Source organism: Hemiscyllium ocellatum, chromosome 41, assembly GCF_020745735.1.
Source record: "Hemiscyllium ocellatum isolate sHemOce1 chromosome 41, sHemOce1.pat.X.cur, whole genome shotgun sequence".
Lineage (NCBI taxonomy): Eukaryota > Metazoa > Chordata > Chondrichthyes > Orectolobiformes > Hemiscylliidae > Hemiscyllium > Hemiscyllium ocellatum.
In genome coordinates, this window is record NC_083441.1 from 5,757,717 (window position 1) to 5,775,609 (window position 17,893).

General features: G+C 67.1%; 1 protein-coding gene across 2 annotated transcripts in view; it reads left to right on the forward strand.

Annotated features, from left to right (window-relative positions):
* The window catches only part of spns1 (SPNS lysolipid transporter 1, lysophospholipid), a 60,446-nt gene extending 44,204 nt beyond the window's left edge, over positions 1-16,242 (forward strand). For both annotated transcript variants that reach the window (XM_060853530.1, XM_060853531.1), the window contains exon 12: positions 15,979-16,242. In XM_060853530.1, the coding sequence (XP_060709513.1) occupies positions 15,979-16,061 (83 nt within the window). In that variant the 3' untranslated portion in view covers positions 16,062-16,242. The remainder of the gene's footprint in view (positions 1-15,978) is intronic.
* Positions 16,243-17,893: the final 1,651 nt, after the last annotated feature.

Below are 17,893 nucleotides of genomic sequence, written 5' to 3' on the forward strand. Positions count from 1 at the left end.
CCCACACACTGTCCCCACTCCCTACACACTGTCCCCATTCCCTACAGCACACACTGTCCCCACTCCCTACACACTGTCCCCCACTCCCTACACACTGTCCCCATTCCATACAGCACACACTGTCCCCACTCCCTACACACTGTCCCCACTCCCTCCAGCACACACTGTCCCCACTCCCTACACACTGTCCCCACTCCCCACACACTGTCCCCACTCCCCACACACTGTCCCCACTCCCTACACACTGTCCCCACTCCCTACAGCACACACTGTCCCCACTCCCTACACACTGTCCCCACTCCCTACACACTGTCCCCACTCCCTACACACTGTCCCCACTCCCTACACACTGTCCCCACGCCCCACACACTGTCCCTACGCCCCACACACTGTCCCCACGCCCCACACACTGTCCCCACTCCCTACACACTGTCCCCACCCCCTACAGCACACACTGTCCCCACTCCCTACACACTGTCCCCAGTCCCTACAGCACACACTGTCCCCATTCCCTACAGCACACACTGTCCCCACTCCCCACACACTGTCCCCACTCCCTACACACTGTCCCCACTCCCTACACACTGTCCCCACTCCCACACACTGTCCCCACTCCCTACATACTGTCCCCATTCCCTACAGCACACACTGTCCCCCATTCCCTACAGCACACACTGTCCCCACTCCCCACACACTGTCCCCACTCCCTACACACTGTCCCCACTCCCTACACACTGTCCCCACGCCCCACACACTGTCCCCACGCCCCACACACTGTCCCCACGCCCCACACACTGTCCCCACGCCCCACACACTGTCCCCACTCCCTACACACTGTCCCCACTCCCTCCACACTGTCCCCACTCCCTACAGCACACACTGTCCCCACACCCCACACACTGTCCCCACTCCCTACACACTGTCCCCACTCCCTACAGCACACACTGTCCCCACTCCCTACACACTGTCCCCCACTCCCTACACACTGTCCCCACGCCCCACACACTGTCCCCACGCCCCACACACTGTCCCCACGCCCCCCACACTGTCCCCACTCCTTTCAGCAAGCGCTGTCCCCACTCCCTACAGCACACACTGTCCCCCCACTCCCTACACACTGTCCCCACTCCCTACACACTGTCCCCATTCCCTACAGCACACACTGTCCCCACTCCCTACACACTGTCCCCACTCCCTACAGCACACACTGTCCCCACGCCCCACACACTGTCCCCACGCCCCCCACACTGTCCCCACTCCTTTCAGCAAGCGCTGTCCCCACTCCCTACAGCACACACTGTCCCCACTCCCCACACACTGTCCCCACTCCCTACACACTGTCCCCACTCCCTACACACTGTCCCCACTCCCTACAGCACACACTGTCCCCACTCCCCACACACTGTCCCCACTCCCTACACACTGTCCCCACTCCCTACAGCACACACTGTCCCCACTCCCCACACACTGTCCCCACTCCCTACACACTGTCCCCACTCCCTACACACTGTCCCCACTCCCTACAGCACACACTGTCCCCACTCCCTACACACTGTCCCCACTCCCTACAGCACACACTGTCCCCACTCCCTACACACTGTCCCCACTCCCTACAGCACACACTGTCCCCACTCCCTCCACACTGTCCGCACTCCCTACAGCACACACTGTCCCCACTCCCTACACACTGTCCCCACTCCCGACACACTGTCCCCACTCCCTACAGCACACACTGTCCCCACTCCCTACACACTGTCCCCACTCCCTACACACTGTCCCCACTCCCTACACACTGCCCCCGCTCGCGGTGATGGTGAAGGGTAAAGTCCAGGGTAGGGCGCTGGAAGTGCGCAGGCAGGGTCCGGCAGCTGTGCGGAGCAGTAGAGTGGGCATTTCAGGCAAAAGCCCTTTCTGAGGAACCAGGCATCTCGGCTTGGCGTGATTGGCGGTGGGGGGGGGGTGGGAGGCGAGAGAGAAATGGGTGGAAAAGGGGCCTGGGGCCCGGTCACCGAGAGAGCGATCGTGACCGTGCTGGTGGAAGGGACGATGTGCACTGGGGAAGGAGGTAGTATCTGTGCTTTGGGTTGGTATTTTGTGGACTGGGTAAGGGTACAGTGACCGTTCTTTGGGAAGGGACGTTGTGCACTGGCGACACAGGTAGTGTCCGTGCTGTGGGGAGGGAGGTTGTGCACTGGGGAATTGGGCACTGTCGATGCTGTGGGGAAGGGGGGACAGTGTCCGTGCTGTGGGAAAGGGGGGACAGTGTCCGTGCTGTGGGAAGGGGGACAGTGTCCGTGCTGTGGGGACGGGGGGACAGTGTCCGTGCTGTGGGGAAGGGGGGACAGTGTCCGTGCTGTGGGGACGGGGGACAGTGTCCGTGCTGTGGGGACGGGGGACAGTGTCCGTGCTGTGGGGACGGGGGACAGTGTCCGTGCTGTGGGGAAGTGGGGACAGTGTCCGTGCTGTGGGGACGGGGGGACAGTGTCCGTGCTGTGGGGACGGGGGGACAGTGTCCGTGCTGTGGGGACGGGGGACAGTGTCCGTGCTGTGGGGACGGGGGGACAGTGTCCGTGCCGTGGGGAAGGGGGACAGTGTCCGTGCCGTGGGGACAGGGGCACAGTGTCCGTGCTGTGGGGACAGGGGCACAGTGTCCGTGCTGTGGGGACGGGGGCACAGTGTCCGTGCCGTGGGGACGGGGGGACAGTGTCCGTGCCGTGGGGACGGGGGGACAGTGTCCGTGCCGTGGGGGACAGTGTCCGTGCTGTGGGGAAGGGGGACGGTGTCCGTGCCGTGGGAAGGGGGCACAGTGTCCGTGCCGTGGGGGACAGTGTCCGTGCCGTGGGGAAGGGGGACAGTGTCCGTGCTGTGGGGAAGGGGGGACAGTGTCCGTGCTGTGGGGACGGGGGGACAGTGTCCGTGCTGTGGGGACGGGGGCACAGTGTCCGTGCTGTGGGGAAGGGGGACAGTGTCCGTGCTGTGGGGGAGGGGGGACAGTGTCCGTGCTGTGGGGACGGGGGACAGTGTCCGTGCCGTGGGGATGGGGGACAGTGTCCGTGCCGTGGGGACGGGGGGACAGTGTCCGTGCCGTGGGGAAGGGGGACAGTGTCCGTGCTGTGGGGACGGGGGGACAGTGTCCGTGCCGTGGGGAAGGGGGGACAGTGTCCGTGCTGTGGGGACGGGGGGACAGTGTCCGTGCTGTAGGGAAGTGGGGGACAGTGTCCGTGCTGTGGGGACGGGGGACAGTGTCCGTGCTGTGGGGGAGGGGGGACAGTGTCCGTGCTGTGGGGACAGGGGGACAGTGTCCGTGCCGTGGGGAAGGGGGACAGTGTCCGTGCTGTGGGGAAGGGGGGACAGTGTCCGTGCTGTGGGGACGGGGGGACAGTGTCCGTGCTGTGGGGAAGTGGGGGACAGTGTCCGTGCTGTGGGGACGGGGGGACAGTGTCCGTGCTGTGGGGAAGGGGGACAGTGTCCGTGCTATGGGGACGGGGGACAGTGTCCGTGCTGTGGGGAAGGGGGACAGTGTCCGTGCTGTGGGGAAGGGGGACAGTGTCCGTGCTGTGGGGACGGGGGACAGTGTCCGTGCTGTGGGGAAGGGGGACAGTGTCCGTGCTGTGGGGACGGGGGGACAGTGTCCGTGCTGTGGGGACGGGGGGACAGTGTCCGTGCTGTGGGGACGGGGGACAGTGTCCGTGCCGTGGGGAAGGGGGGACAGTGTCCGTGCCGTGGGGAAGGGGGACAGTGTCCGTGCCGTGGGGACGGGGGACAGTGTCCGTGCCGTGGGGACGGGGGACAGTGTCCGTGCCGTGGGCAAGGGGGACAGTGTCCGTGCTGTGGGGACGGGGGGACAGTGTCCGTGCTGTGGGGACGGGGGGACAGTGTCCGTGCTGTGGGGACAGGGGGACAGTGTCCGTGCTGTGGGGACGGGGGGACAGTGTCCGTGCCGTGGGGACGGGGGCACAGTGTCCGTGCTGTGGGGAAGTGGGGGACAGTGTCCGTGCTGTGGGGACGAGGGGACAGTGTCCGTGCCGTGGGGATGGGGGACAGTGTCCGTGCCGTGGGGACGGGGGGACAGTGTCCGTGCCGTGGGGAAGGGGGACAGTGTCCGTGCTGTGGGGACGGGGGGACAGTGTCCGTGCCGTGGGGAAGGGGGGACAGTGTCCGTGCTGTGGGGACGGGGGACAGTGTCCGTGCTGTAGGGAAGTGGGGGACAGTGTCCGTGCCGTGGGGACGGGGGACAGTGTCCGTGCTGTGGGGAAGGGGGACAGTGTCCGTGCCGTGGGGAAGGGGGGACAGTGTCCGTGCTGTGGGGAAGTGGGGGACAGTGTCCGTGCTGTGGGGACGGGGGGACAGTGTCCGTGCTGTGGGGAAGGGGGACAGTGTCCGTGCTGTGGGGACGGGGGGACAGTGTCCGTGCTGTGGGGAAGGGGGACAGTGTCCGTGCTGTGGGGACGGGGGGACAGTGTCCGTGCTGTGGGGACAGTGTCCGTGCTGTGGGGACGGGGGGACAGTGTCCGTGCTGTGGGGAAGTGGGGGACAGTGTCCGTGCCGTGGGGAAGGGGGACAGTGTCCGTGCTGTGGGGACAGTGTCCGTGCTGTGGGGACGGGGGGACAGTGTCCGTGCTGTGGGGAAGTGGGACAGTGTCCGTGCTGTGGGGACGGGGGGACAGTGTCCGTGCTGTGGGGACGGGGGACAGTGTCCGTGCTGTGGGGAAGGGGGACAGTGTCCGTGCTGTGGGGACGGGGGGACAGTGTCCGTGCTGTGGGGAAGGGGGACAGTGTCCGTGCTATGGGGACGGGGGACAGTGTCCGTGCTGTGGGGAAGGGGGACAGTGTCCGTGCTGTGGGGAAGGGGGACAGTGTCCGTGCTGTGGGGACGGGGGGACAGTGTCCGTGCTGTGGGGAAGGGGGACAGTGTCCGTGCTGTGGGGACGGGGGGACAGTGTCCGTGCTGTGGGGGACAGTGTCCGTGCTGTGGGGACAGGGGGACAGTGTCCGTGCTGTGGGGACGGGGGGACAGTGTCCGTGCCGTGGGGAAGGGGGACAGTGTCCGTGCTGTGGGGACGGGGGACAGTGTCCGTGCCGTGGGGACGGGGGACAGTGTCCGTGCCGTGGGCAAGGGGGACAGTGTCCGTGCTGTGGGGACGGGGGGACAGTGTCCGTGCCGTGGGGACGGGGGACAGTGTCCGTGCTGTGGGGACGGGGGGACAGTGTCCGTGCCGTGGGGACGGGGGGACAGTGTCCGTGCTGTGGGGACGGGGGACAGTGTCCGTGCCGTGGGGACGGGGGGCAGTGTCCGTGCTGTGGGGGACAGTGTCCGTGCTGTGGGGACGGGGGACAGTGTCCGTGCTGAGGGGACGGGGGGCAGTGTCCGTGCTGTGGGGGACAGTGTCCGTGCTGTGGGGACGGGGGGACAGTGTCCGTGCTGAGGGGACGGGGGGACAGTGTCCGTGCCGTGGGGACGGGGGGCAGTGTCCGTGCCGTGGGGACGGGGGGACAGTGTCCGTGCTGTGGGGGACAGTGGACAGTGTCCGTGCCGTGGGGACGGGGGGACAGTGTCCGTGCTGTGGGGACGGGGGACAGTGTCCGTGCTGTGGGGGAGGGGGGACAGTGTCCGTGCTGTGGGGACGGGGGACAGTGTCCGTGCTGTGGGGACGGGGGGACAGTGTCCGTGCCTTGGGGACTGGGGGACAGTGTCCGTGCCGTGGGGAAGGGGGACAGTGTCCGTGCCGTGGGGACGGGGGGACAGTGTCCGTGCCGTGGGGAAGGGGGACAGTGTCCGTGCTGTGGGGACGGGGGACAGTGTCCGTGCTGTGGGGAAGGGGGGACAGTGTCCGTGCTGTGGGGAAGGGGGGACAGTGTCCGTGCTGTGGGGACGGGGGGGACAGTGTCCGTGCTGTGGGGATGGGGGACGGTGTCCGTGCTGTGGGGGAGGGGGGACAGTGTCCGTGCTGTGGGGACGGGGGACAGTGTCCGTGCTGTGGGGACGGGGGGACAGTGTCTGTGCTGTGGGGACGGGGGACGGTGTCCGTGCTGTGGGGAAGGGGGGACAGTGTCCGTGCCGTGGGGAAGGGGGACAGTGTCCGTGCTGTGGGGACGGGGGGACAGTGTCCGTGCTGTGGGGACGGGGGACAGTGTCCGTGCCGTGGGGACGGGGGGCAGTGACCGTGCTGTGGGGGACAGTGTCCGTGCTGTGGGGACGGGGGGACAGTGTCCGTGCTGTGGGGACGGGGGACAGTGTCCGTGCTGTGGGGAAGGGGGACAGTGTCCGTGCTGTGGGGAAGGGGGACAGTGTCCGTGCTATGGGGACGGGGGACAGTGTCCGTGCCGTGGGGAAGGGGGACAGTGTCCGTGCTGTGGGGAAGGGGGGACAGTGTCCGTGCTGTGGGGAAGTGGGGGACAGTGTCCGTGCTGTGGGGACGGGGGGACAGTGTCCGTGCTGTGGGGAAGGGGGACAGTGTCCGTGCTGTGGGGACGGGGGGACAGTGTCCGTGCTGTGGGGAAGGGGGACAGTGTCCGTGCTGTGGGGAAGGGGGACAGTGTCCGTGCTGTGGGGAAGGGGGACAGTGTCCGTGCTGTGGGGAAGGGGGACAGTGTCCGTGCTGTGGGGACTGGGGGACAGTGTCCGTGCTGTGGGGAAGTGGGGGACAGTGTCCGTGCTGTGGGGACGGGGGGACAGTGTCCGTGCTGTGGGGAAGGGGGACAGTGTCCGTGCTATGGGGACGGGGGACAGTGTCCGTGCTGTGGGGAAGGGGGACAGTGTCCGTGCTGTGGGGAAGGGGGACAGTGTCCGTGCTGTGGGGACGGGGGGACAGTGTCCGTGCTGTGGGGAAGGGGGACAGTGTCCGTGCCGTGGGGGACAGTGTCCGTGCTGTGGGGACGGGGGGACAGTGTCCGTGCTGTGGGGGACAGTGTCCGTGCTGTGGGGACAGGGGGACAGTGTCCGTGCTGTGGGGACGGGGGGACAGTGTCCGTGCTGTGGGGGACAGTGTCCGTGCTGTGGGGACAGGGGGGACAGTGTCCGTGCTGTGGGGGACAGTGTCCGTGCTGTGGGGACAGGGGGACAGTGTCCGTGCTGTGGGGACGGGGGGACAGTGTCCGTGCCGTGGGGAAGGGGGACAGTGTCCGTGCTGTGGGGACGGGGGACAGTGTCCGTGCCGTGGGGACGGGGGGACAGTGTCCGTGCCGTGGGCAAGGGGGACAGTGTCCGTGCCGTGGGGAAGTGGGGGACAGTGTCCGTGCTGTGGGGACGGGGGGACAGTGTCCGTGCCGTGGGGACGGGGGGACAGTGTCCGTGCTGTGGGGACGGGGGGACAGTGTCCGTGCCGTGGGGACGGGGGGACAGTGTCCGTGCTGTGGGGACGGGGGACAGTGTCCGTGCTGTAGGGAAGTGGGGGACAGTGTCCGTGCTGTGGGGACGGGGGGCAGTGTCCGTGCTGTGGGGGACAGTGTCCGTGCTGTGGGGACGGGGGGACAGTGTCCGTGCTGAGGGGACGGGGGGACAGTGTCCGTGCTGTGGGGAAGGGGGGACAGTGTCCGTGCCGTGGGGACGGGGGACAGTGTCCGTGCCGTGGGGACGGGGGGACAGTGTCCGTGCTGTGGGGACGGGGGGACAGTGTCCGTGCTGTGGGGACGGGGGGACAGTGTCCGTGCCTTGGGGACTGGGGGACAGTGTCCGTGCCGTGGGGAAGGGGGACAGTGTCCGTGCCGTGGGGACGGGGGGACAGTGTCCGTGCCGTGGGGAAGGGGGACAGTGTCCGTGCTGTGGGGACGGGGGACAGTGTCCGTGCTGTGGGGAAGGGGGGACAGTGTCCGTGCTGTGGGGAAGGGGGGACAGTGTCCGTGCTGTGGGGACGGGGGGACAGTGTCCGTGCTGTGGGGACGGGGGCACAGTGTCCGTGCTGTGGGGAAGGGGGACAGTGTCCGTGCTGTGGGGGAGGGGGGACAGTGTCCGTGCTGTGGGGACGGGGGACAGTGTCCGTGCCGTGGGGACGGGGGACAGTGTCCGTGCTGTGGGGACGGGGGACAGTGTCCGTGCTGTAGGGACGGGGGACAGTGTCCGTGCTGTGGGGACGGGGGACAGTGTCCGTGCTGTGGGGACGGGGGGACAGTGTCCGTGCTGTGGGGGAGGGGGGACAGTGTCCGTGCTGTGGGGACGGGGGGACAGTGTCCGTGCTGTGGGGGAGGGGGGACAGTGTCCGTGCTGTGGGGACAGGGGGACAGTGTCCGTGCCGTGGGGAAGGGGGACAGTGTCCGTGCTGTGGGGACGGGGGACAGTGTCCGTGCTGTGGGGAAGTGGGGGACAGTGTCCGTGCTGTGGGGACGAGGGGACAGTGTCCGTGCTGTGGGGACGGGGGGACAGTGTCCGTGCTGTGGGGACGGGGGACAGTGTCCGTGCTATGGGGACGGGGGACAGTGTCCGTGCTGTGGGGAAGGGGGACAGTGTCCGTGCTGTGGGGACGGGGGGACAGTGTCCGTGCTGTGGGGACGGGGGGACAGTGTCCGTGCTGTGGGGACGGGGGGACAGTGTCCGTGCTGTGGGGAAGGGGGACAGTGTCCGTGCTATGGGGACGGGGGACAGTGTCCGTGCTGTGGGGAAGGGGGACAGTGTCCGTGCTGTGGGGACGGGGGTGACAGTGTCCGTGCTGTGGGGACGGGGGGACAGTGTCCGTGCTGTGGGGAAGGGGGACAGTGTCCGTGCTGTGGGGACGGGGGGACAGTGTCCGTGCTGTGGGGAAGTGGGGGACAGTGTCCGTTCTGTGGGGACGGGGGGACAGTGTCCGTGCTGTGGGGAAGGGGGACAGTGTCCGTGCTATGGGGACGGGGGACAGTGTCCGTGCTGTGGGGAAGGGGGACAGTGTCCGTGCTGTGGGGACGGGGGGACAGTGTCCGTGCCGTGGGGACGGGGGGACAGTGTCCGTGCCGTGGGCAAGGGGGACAGTGTCCGTGCTGTGGGGACGGGGGGACAGTGTCCGTGCTGTGGGGACGGGGGGACAGTGTCCGTGCTGTGGGGACGGGGGACAGTGTCCGTGCTGTGGGGACGGGGGGACAGTGTCCGTGCCGTGGGGAAGGGGGACAGTGTCCGTGCTGTGGGGACGGGGGACAGTGTCCGTGCCGTGGGGACGGGGGGACAGTGTCCGTGCCGTGGGCAAGGGGGACAGTGTCCGTGCTGTGGGGACGGGGGGACAGTGTCCGTGCCGTGGGGATGGGGGACAGTGTCCGTGCCGTGGGGACGGGGGACAGTGTCCGTGCTGTGGGGAAGGGGGGACAGTGTCCGTGCTGTGGGGAAGGGGGGACAGTGTCCGTGCTGTGGGGACGGGGGACAGTGTCTGTGCCGTGGGGACGGGGGGACAGTGTCCGTGCCGTGGGGAAGGGGGACAGTGTCCGTGCTGTGGGGACGGGGGACAGTGTCCGTGCCGTGGGGACGGGGGGACAGTGTCCGTGCTGTGGGGGAGGGGGGACAGTGTCCGTGCTGTGGGGACGGGGGGACAGTGTCCGTGCTGTGGGGACGGGGGGACAGTGTCCGTGCTGTGGGGACGGGGGGACAGTGTCCGTGCTGTGGGGACGGGGGGCAGTGACCGTGCTGTGGGGACGGGGGGACAGTGTCCGTGCTGTGGGGACGGGGGGACAGTGTCCGTGCTGTGGGGATGGGGGGCAGTGTCCGTGCTGTGGGGACGGGGGGACAGTGTCCGTGCCGTGGGGACGGGGGACAGTGTCCGTGCTGTGGGGACGGGGGACAGTGTCCGTGCTGTGGGGACGGGGGGACAGTGTCCGTGCCGTGGGGACGGGGGGACAGTGTCCGTGCTGTGGGGACGGGGGACAGTGTCCGTGCTGAGGGGACGGGGGGACAGTGTCCGTGCTGTGGGGATGGGGGGCAGTGTCCGTGCTGTGGGGACGGGGGGACAGTGTCCGTGCTGTGGGGGAGGGGGGACAGTGTCCGTGCCGTGGGGACGGGGGGACAGTGTCCGTGCTGTGGGGACGGGGGGACAGTGTCCGTGCCGTGGGGAAGGGGGACAGTGTCCGTGCTGTGGGGACGGGGGCACGGTGTCCGTGCCGTGGGGACGGGGGGACAGTGTCCGTGCTGTGGGGACGGGGGGACAGTGTCCGTGCTGAGGGGACGGGGGGACAGTGTCCGTGCTGTGGGGACGGGGGGACAGTGTCCGTGCCGTGGGGACGGGGGACAGTGTCCGTGCTGAGGGGACGGGGGGACAGTGTCCGTGCTGAGGGGACGGGGGGACAGTGTCCGTGCTGTGGGGACGGGGGACAGTGTCCGTGCTGTGGGGAAGTGGGGGACAGTGTCCGTGCTGTGGGGACGGGGGGACAGTGTCCGTGCTGTGGGGACGGGGGGACAGTGTCCGTGCTGAGGGGACGGGGGGACAGTGTCCGTGCTGAGGGGACGGGGGGACAGTGTCCGTGCTGTGGGGACGGGGGGCAGTGACCGTGCTGTGGGGGACAGTGTCCGTGCTGTGGGGACGGGGGGCAGTGACCGTGCTGTGGGGGACAGTGTCCGTGCCGTGGGGACGGGGGGACAGTGTCCGTGCTGTGGGGACGGGGGGACAGTGTCCGTGCTGTGGGGACGGGGGGACAGTGTCCGTGCTGTGGGGACGGGGGGACAGTGTCCGTGCTGTGGGGGACAGTGGACAGTGTCCGTGCTGTGGGGACGGGGGGACAGTGTCCGTGCCGTGGGGACGGGGGACAGTGTCCGTGCTGTGGGGACGGGGGACAGTGTCCGTGCCGTGGGGACGGGGGGACAGTGTCCGTGCCGTGGGCAAGGGGGACAGTGTCCGTGCCGTGGGGAAGTGGGGGACAGTGTCCGTGCTGTGGGGACGGGGGGACAGTGTCCGTGCCGTGGGGACGGGGGGACAGTGTCCGTGCTGTGGGGACGGGGGGACAGTGTCCGTGCCGTGGGGACGGGGGGACAGTGTCCGTGCTGTGGGGACGGGGGGACAGTGTCCGTGCCGTGGGGAAGGGGGGACAGTGTCCGTGCTGTGGGGAAGGGGGACAGTGTCCGTGCTGTGGGGACGGGGGGACAGTGTCCGTGCTGTGGGGACGGGGGGACAGTGTCCGTGCCGTGGGGAAGGGGGGACAGTGTCCGTGCCGTGGGGAAGGGGGACAGTGTCCGTGCTGTAGGGAAGTGGGGGACAGTGTCCGTGCTGTGGGGACGGGGGGCAGTGTCCGTGCTGTGGGGGACAGTGTCCGTGCTGTGGGGACGGGGGGACAGTGTCCGTGCTGAGGGGACGGGGGGACAGTGTCCGTGCTGTGGGGAAGGGGGGACAGTGTCCGTGCCGTGGGGACGGGGGACAGTGTCCGTGCCGTGGGGACGGGGGGACAGTGTCCGTGCTGTGGGGACGGGGGGACAGTGTCCGTGCTGTGGGGACGGGGGGACAGTGTCCGTGCCTTGGGGACTGGGGGACAGTGTCCGTGCCGTGGGGAAGGGGGACAGTGTCCGTGCCGTGGGGACGGGGGGACAGTGTCCGTGCCGTGGGGAAGGGGGACAGTGTCCGTGCTGTGGGGACGGGGGACAGTGTCCGTGCTGTGGGGAAGGGGGGACAGTGTCCGTGCTGTGGGGAAGGGGGGACAGTGTCCGTGCTGTGGGGACGGGGGGACAGTGTCCGTGCTGTGGGGACGGGGGCACAGTGTCCGTGCTGTGGGGAAGGGGGACAGTGTCCGTGCTGTGGGGGAGGGGGGACAGTGTCCGTGCTGTGGGGACGGGGGACAGTGTCCGTGCCGTGGGGACGGGGGACAGTGTCCGTGCTGTGGGGACGGGGGGACAGTGTCCGTGCTGTGGGGAAGGGGGACAGTGTCCGTGCTGTGGGGACGGGGGGACAGTGTCCGTGCTGTGGGGACGGGGGGACAGTGTCCGTGCTGTGGGGGAGGGGGGACAGTGTCCGTGCTGTGGGGACGGGGGGACAGTGTCCGTGCTGTGGGGACGGGGGGACAGTGTCCGTGCTGTGGGGGAGGGGGGACAGTGTCCGTGCTGTGGGGACGGGGGGACAGTGTCCGTGCTGTGGGGGAGGGGGGACAGTGTCCGTGCTGTGGGGACAGGGGGACAGTGTCCGTGCCGTGGGGAAGGGGGACAGTGTCCGTGCTGTGGGGACGGGGGGACAGTGTCCGTGCTGTGGGGAAGTGGGGGACAGTGTCCGTGCTGTGGGGACGGGGGGACAGTGTCCGTGCTGTGGGGAAGGGGGACAGTGTCCGTGCTATGGGGACGGGGGACAGTGTCCGTGCTGTGGGGAAGGGGGACAGTGTCCGTGCTGTGGGGACGGGGGTGACAGTGTCCGTGCTGTGGGGACGGGGGGACAGTGTCCGTGCTGTGGGGAAGGGGGACAGTGTCCGTGCTGTGGGGACGGGGGGACAGTGTCCGTGCTGTGGGGAAGTGGGGGACAGTGTCCGTTCTGTGGGGACGGGGGGACAGTGTCCGTGCTGTGGGGAAGGGGGACAGTGTCCGTGCTATGGGGACGGGGGACAGTGTCCGTGCTGTGGGGAAGGGGGACAGTGTCCGTGCTGTGGGGACGGGGGGACAGTGTCCGTGCCGTGGGGACGGGGGGACAGTGTCCGTGCCGTGGGCAAGGGGGACAGTGTCCGTGCTGTGGGGACAGGGGGACAGTGTCCGTGCTGTGGGGACGGGGGACAGTGTCCGTGCCGTGGGGACGGGGGGACAGTGTCCGTGCTGAGGGGACGGGGGGACAGTGTCCGTGCTGTGGGGATGGGGGGCAGTGTCCGTGCTGTGGGGACGGGGGGACAGTGTCCGTGCTGTGGGGGAGGGGGGACAGTGTCCGTGCCGTGGGGACGGGGGGACAGTGTCCGTGCTGTGGGGACGGGGGGACAGTGTCCGTGCCGTGGGGAAGGGGGACAGTGTCCGTGCTGTGGGGACGGGGGCACGGTGTCCGTGCCGTGGGGACGGGGGGACAGTGTCCGTGCTGTGGGGACGGGGGGACAGTGTCCGTGCTGAGGGGACGGGGGGACAGTGTCCGTGCTGTGGGGACGGGGGGACAGTGTCCGTGCCGTGGGCAAGGGGGACAGTGTCCGTGCTGTGGGGAAGTGGGGGACAGTGTCCGTGCTGTGGGGACGGGGGGACAGTGTCCGTGCTGTGGGGGAGGGGGGACAGTGTCCGTGCCGTGGGGACGGGGGGACAGTGTCCGTGCTGTGGGGACGGGGGGACAGTGTCCGTGCCGTGGGGAAGGGGGACAGTGTCCGTGCTGTGGGGACGGGGGCACGGTGTCCGTGCCGTGGGGACGGGGGGACAGTGTCCGTGCTGTGGGGACGGGGGGACAGTGTCCGTGCTGAGGGGACGGGGGGACAGTGTCCGTGCTGAGGGGACGGGGGGACAGTGTCCGTGCTGTGGGGACGGGGGGCAGTGACCGTGCTGTGGGGGACAGTGTCCGTGCTGTGGGGACGGGGGGCAGTGACCGTGCTGTGGGGGACAGTGTCCGTGCCGTGGGGACGGGGGGACAGTGTCCGTGCCGTGGGGACGGGGGGACAGTGTCCGTGCTGTGGGGACGGGGGGACAGTGTCCGTGCTGTGGGGACGGGGGGACAGTGTCCGTGCTGTGGGGGACAGTGTCCGTGCTGTGGGGAAGGGGGGACAGTGTCCGTGCTGTGGGGGACAGTGTCCGTGCTGTGGGGACGGGGGGACAGTGTCCGTGCTGTGGGGACGGGGGGACAGTGTCCGTGCCGTGGGGAATGGGGACAGTGTCCGTGCCGTGGGGAAGGGGGACAGTGTCCGTGCTGTGGGGACGGGGGACAGTGTCCGTGCCGTGGGGACGGGGGGACAGTGTCCGTGCCGTGGGGAAGGGGGACAGTGTCCGTGCTGTGGGGACGGGGGGACAGTGTCCGTGCTGTGGGGGACAGTGGACAGTGTCCGTGCCGTGGGGACGGGGGGACAGTGTCCGTGCTGTGGGGACGGGGGACAGTGTCCGTGCCGTGGGGAAGGGGGACAGTGTCCGTGCCGTGGGGAAGGGGGACAGTGTCCGTGCTGTGGGGGACAGTGTCCGTGCCGTGGGGAAGGGGGACAGTGTCCGTGCTGTGGGGACGGGTGGACAGTGTCCGTGCCGTGGGGACGGGGGGACAGTGTCCGTGCTGTGGGGACGGGGGGACAGTGTCCGTGCTGTGGGGGACAGTGTCCGTGCTGTGGGGACGGGGGGACAGTGTCCGTGCTGTGGGGAAGGGGGACAGTGTCCGTGCTGTGGGGACGGGGTGGCAGCGTCCGTGCTGTGGGGACGGGGGACAGTGCCTGCCCCTCACGGGGCCACTCTCCGTGTCTGATAGAGCGTAGTGACTCTCTGCTTTGGTTGTGTTGTAGGTGAGACAGACTGAGGAGCACAGAATCGTATTCAGAGCCAGCCCAGGCCCCAGCTTCTCTCGCCTGCGCTGACAGCAGTGACAGGTGACTAGAGTCAGCCTCGAGGTTAGGCCACTCGCCCCTGTGCCAGAGAGCACAGAGACGCTCCATCCCCCCCCCCAACCAATCAGACACTACCCACCCCCAACAGTTCGCCCAGTCACCTTCCTCCTCTCTCCCCCATCGCCCTCAATCCCTGTCCCTCCCTCACTCTGGGTCACTCCCCCATCGCCCTCAACCCCTGTCCCTCCCTCCCTCTGGGGCTCTCCCCCCATCGCCCTCAATCCCTGTCCCTCCCTCACTCTGGGTCACTCCCCCATCGCCCTCAACCCCTGTCCCTCCCTCCCTCTGGGGCTCTCCCCCCATCGCCCTCAATCCCTGTCCCTCCCTCCCTCTGGGGCTCTCCCCCATCGCCCTCAATCCCTGTCCCTCCCTCCCTCTGGGTCTCTCCCCCATCGCCCTCAATCCCTGTCCCTCCCTCCCTCTGGGGCTCTCCCCCATCGCCCTCAATCCCTGTCCCTCCCTCCCTCTGGGGCTCTCCCCCATCGCCCTCAATCCCTGTCCCTCCCTCCCTCTGGGGCTCTCCCCCCATCGCCCTCAATCCCTGTCCCTCCCTCCCTCTGGGTCTCTCCCCCATTGCCCTCAATCCCTGTCCCTCCCTCCCTCTGGGGCTCTCCCCCCATCGCCCTCAATCCCTGTCCCTCCCTCCCTCTGGGTCTCTCCCCCATCGCCCTCAATCCCTGTCCCTCCCTCCCTCTGGGTCTCTCCCCCATTGCCCTCCATCTGTGACCCCTCGTCCCTGGAGCTGTCTCTGCTCATCCACTCGGTCCAAACTCCATTCCCCGACTTTGTGCGCTTCGAGTGGACGTGTCCACCAATGAACCCTCTGTGCGTTTGATGGGAATGACGGTGCCCTCTGCAATCTCTCCCGGGAAGTGGAGACCCTCTCCTCTGCTCTCCTGCCCCCACCCACCAGAAGCTGGTCTGATTAGTCTGAGAGAAAGAGAGTCTGTTGCGTCCATCGCGAGTGTGTGCGCACGTAGCGTGGAAGTGCAGCTCTGCTTCTTTAATACTGTTTTTCCCTCCCATCTCTCTCTATCACCCTCGCCTCTTTTTCTCTCTCTGTCTGTCTGACTCTCTCTCTTTGTCTCTGTGTCTTTCTCTCTCTCTCTCTCTCTGTGTCTCCCTCTCTCTCTGTCTCTCTCTCTCTGTCGCTCGCTCGCGCTCTCTGTCTCTCACTCTCTCGGTCTCTCAATCTCTCTGTCTCGGTCTCTCTCACTGTCTCTGTCTGTCTCTCTCTCTCTGTCACTCTCTCCCTCTCTTCCTCTGTCCGTGTCTTTCTCTCTCCGTCTCTCTCTCTCCGTCTCTCTCTCTCTCCGTCTCTCTCTCTCCGTCTCTCTCTCTCTCCGTCTCTCTCTCTCCGTCTCTCTCTCTCCGTCTCTCTCTCTCTCTCTCCGTCTCTCTCTCCATCACACTTTCTCTGCCTCTCCCTCTGTCTCTGTCAATCTCTCTCTCCCTCTGTCCGTGTCTCTCTCTCCCTCTCTCCCTATCTCCCTCCCCCTCCCTTTCTCCCTCTGTCCGTGTCTCTCCGTCTCTCTCCCTCCCTCTCTCCCTCTGTCCGTCTCTCTCCCTGTCTCACAGAGCTGGTGGAGGAGGATGAGCCCATCGTTGTGCCCCAGGCTGGGCGATCCCTGAAGCTGCCAGTCACCAGTGTGCTGATCTGAAGAGGGGCCCGCTCTCTGGCTGTCCCGCTGCAGGGGGTGGGGAGGGGGGAAGCGGGAGGGTGGGGAGCACCATCTGATTTCCTTCGCCTCCCCCTTCCCTCCTTCCCCTCTGCGCCCCCCGCCCGGCTGGCGCCATCAGTCAGGCTCCAGTGACTGTACAGAGTCCCTGCACTTGCAGGGTGGGGGGTTGGGGTGGGGGGGGGGGGTGAGGGGATGGGGTGGGAGCTGTTTCCGTTGGGAATGGTGGAGGGGGTGGGGGTTTGAACCAGTGATGAATAATAACGAGAGATCGCCGTCAGGAGGGAGGAGCCACCGTGGGGTGGGGGGGGGGTGGGACACTGAGACACCCGTGGAGTGGATTCTCTCCTCCTCTCTCCCCCCCCCGCCCCCCCCCCACACACACACACACACACACACACACACTCTTTGTGGGGGGGAGGGGGGAGTTGGGGCATTAGCTGACAGAAGGACACTAATGACACGCCCACGCTGAACACTAACCGTCCCCCCCCCCGGCGAGCAGTGAGATCGTGTGGGGGGAGGTGGGGTGGGGAGTGACCTGAGGTGGGGGGGATCAGTGCGACTCAGGGTGGGGCGGGTGGGGAGCGGGCACCTTTCTCTCCTCGCCCCCCCCCCCACCCTGACAACAATGCCCTGCCCTCCGGGATATCAGGCTGTCACCTCTCGCCAGGGGGGGCAAGCTTGTAGACTGCAGCGGGTGGGGGGGAGGACGGGGGTGGTGGTGGTGGAGGTTTGGGGGGGGAAGCCCATCAGGCTGGCTGCAGCACCATCTCCCTGTCCCAAAGGCGTTTTTGACCTTTGACCTATCTGGGCTGACTTGATTTAATAAATCCACGTGTGCGCTGGGTTTGTACTTGGTGGTGTGGGTGGAGGCAATAAACGTCAGAAATTGGTCTCGTGTGTCCACATCCTGTAAGGAAGTTGCTGGCGTTTGCAAATTCGTATCCACCCACACCTTCCCGTTCGCCCCTTTCTTCTCGACCAAGCCCATCCCACCCGCTCGACAAACCCGAAACAGGCTAAACGCCCAAGGGGTTGAGTTTATTGAAAAATCTAAGATTACACAAATGCGTGCGGAAACTGGTGTGGATTTTGCTGTTTGTGCGCTGCGCGTCCTGGCGTGCGTGGAAAAGCGTTTCATTTTAATCGCGCAAAGCCTCCGGCCTTGCGAGAGAATGACAACGCCGCTCTCAACCGTCTTGAGTAAGGCGCTGCAAGGGTCTGGGCAAATGGACCGTGGTGATTGAGAGTGAAAGGGTCAGACCACGATGCGATGGAGGACATGGGTGGCAGTGCCCAAGTGAGGTGTGAAGGGCAGGCCCAGGGTAGGTGCCACCACGCAGGTGGGGGGGATGCAGCTGAAGGTGTGGGAGTGATGCCTACCGGGGTTGACCAGCTCCTGGAATCCAGCCTCTGCAGTTTTGTTTTTTGGATCTAACCACAGCAAAGTCTCTTCGAAGGATGCCCACTCTGAGGAAGTTCCCTGCCAATCCTGAAGGAGGGTTGCACCCGGAATGTCGATGCAAAATATAGTAACCACCTACCCCACCCCTCAACTCGCTGCTCTCCACGGGCATGTCCAGCAGGCGCTTAAATGTCCCCAATGACTTCGCTTCCACCACCACTGCAGGCAACGCCTTCCATGCGTTCACAACCCTCTGTGTGAAGAACCGACCTCTGACATCTCCTTTATACCTTCCTCCTAATTCCTTCAAACTATGGCTTCTCTTACCAGTCAATCCTGCCCTGGGGAAAAGTCCCTGGCCATTGACTCTATCTATTCCTCTCGTTATTTTGTCCACCTCGATCAG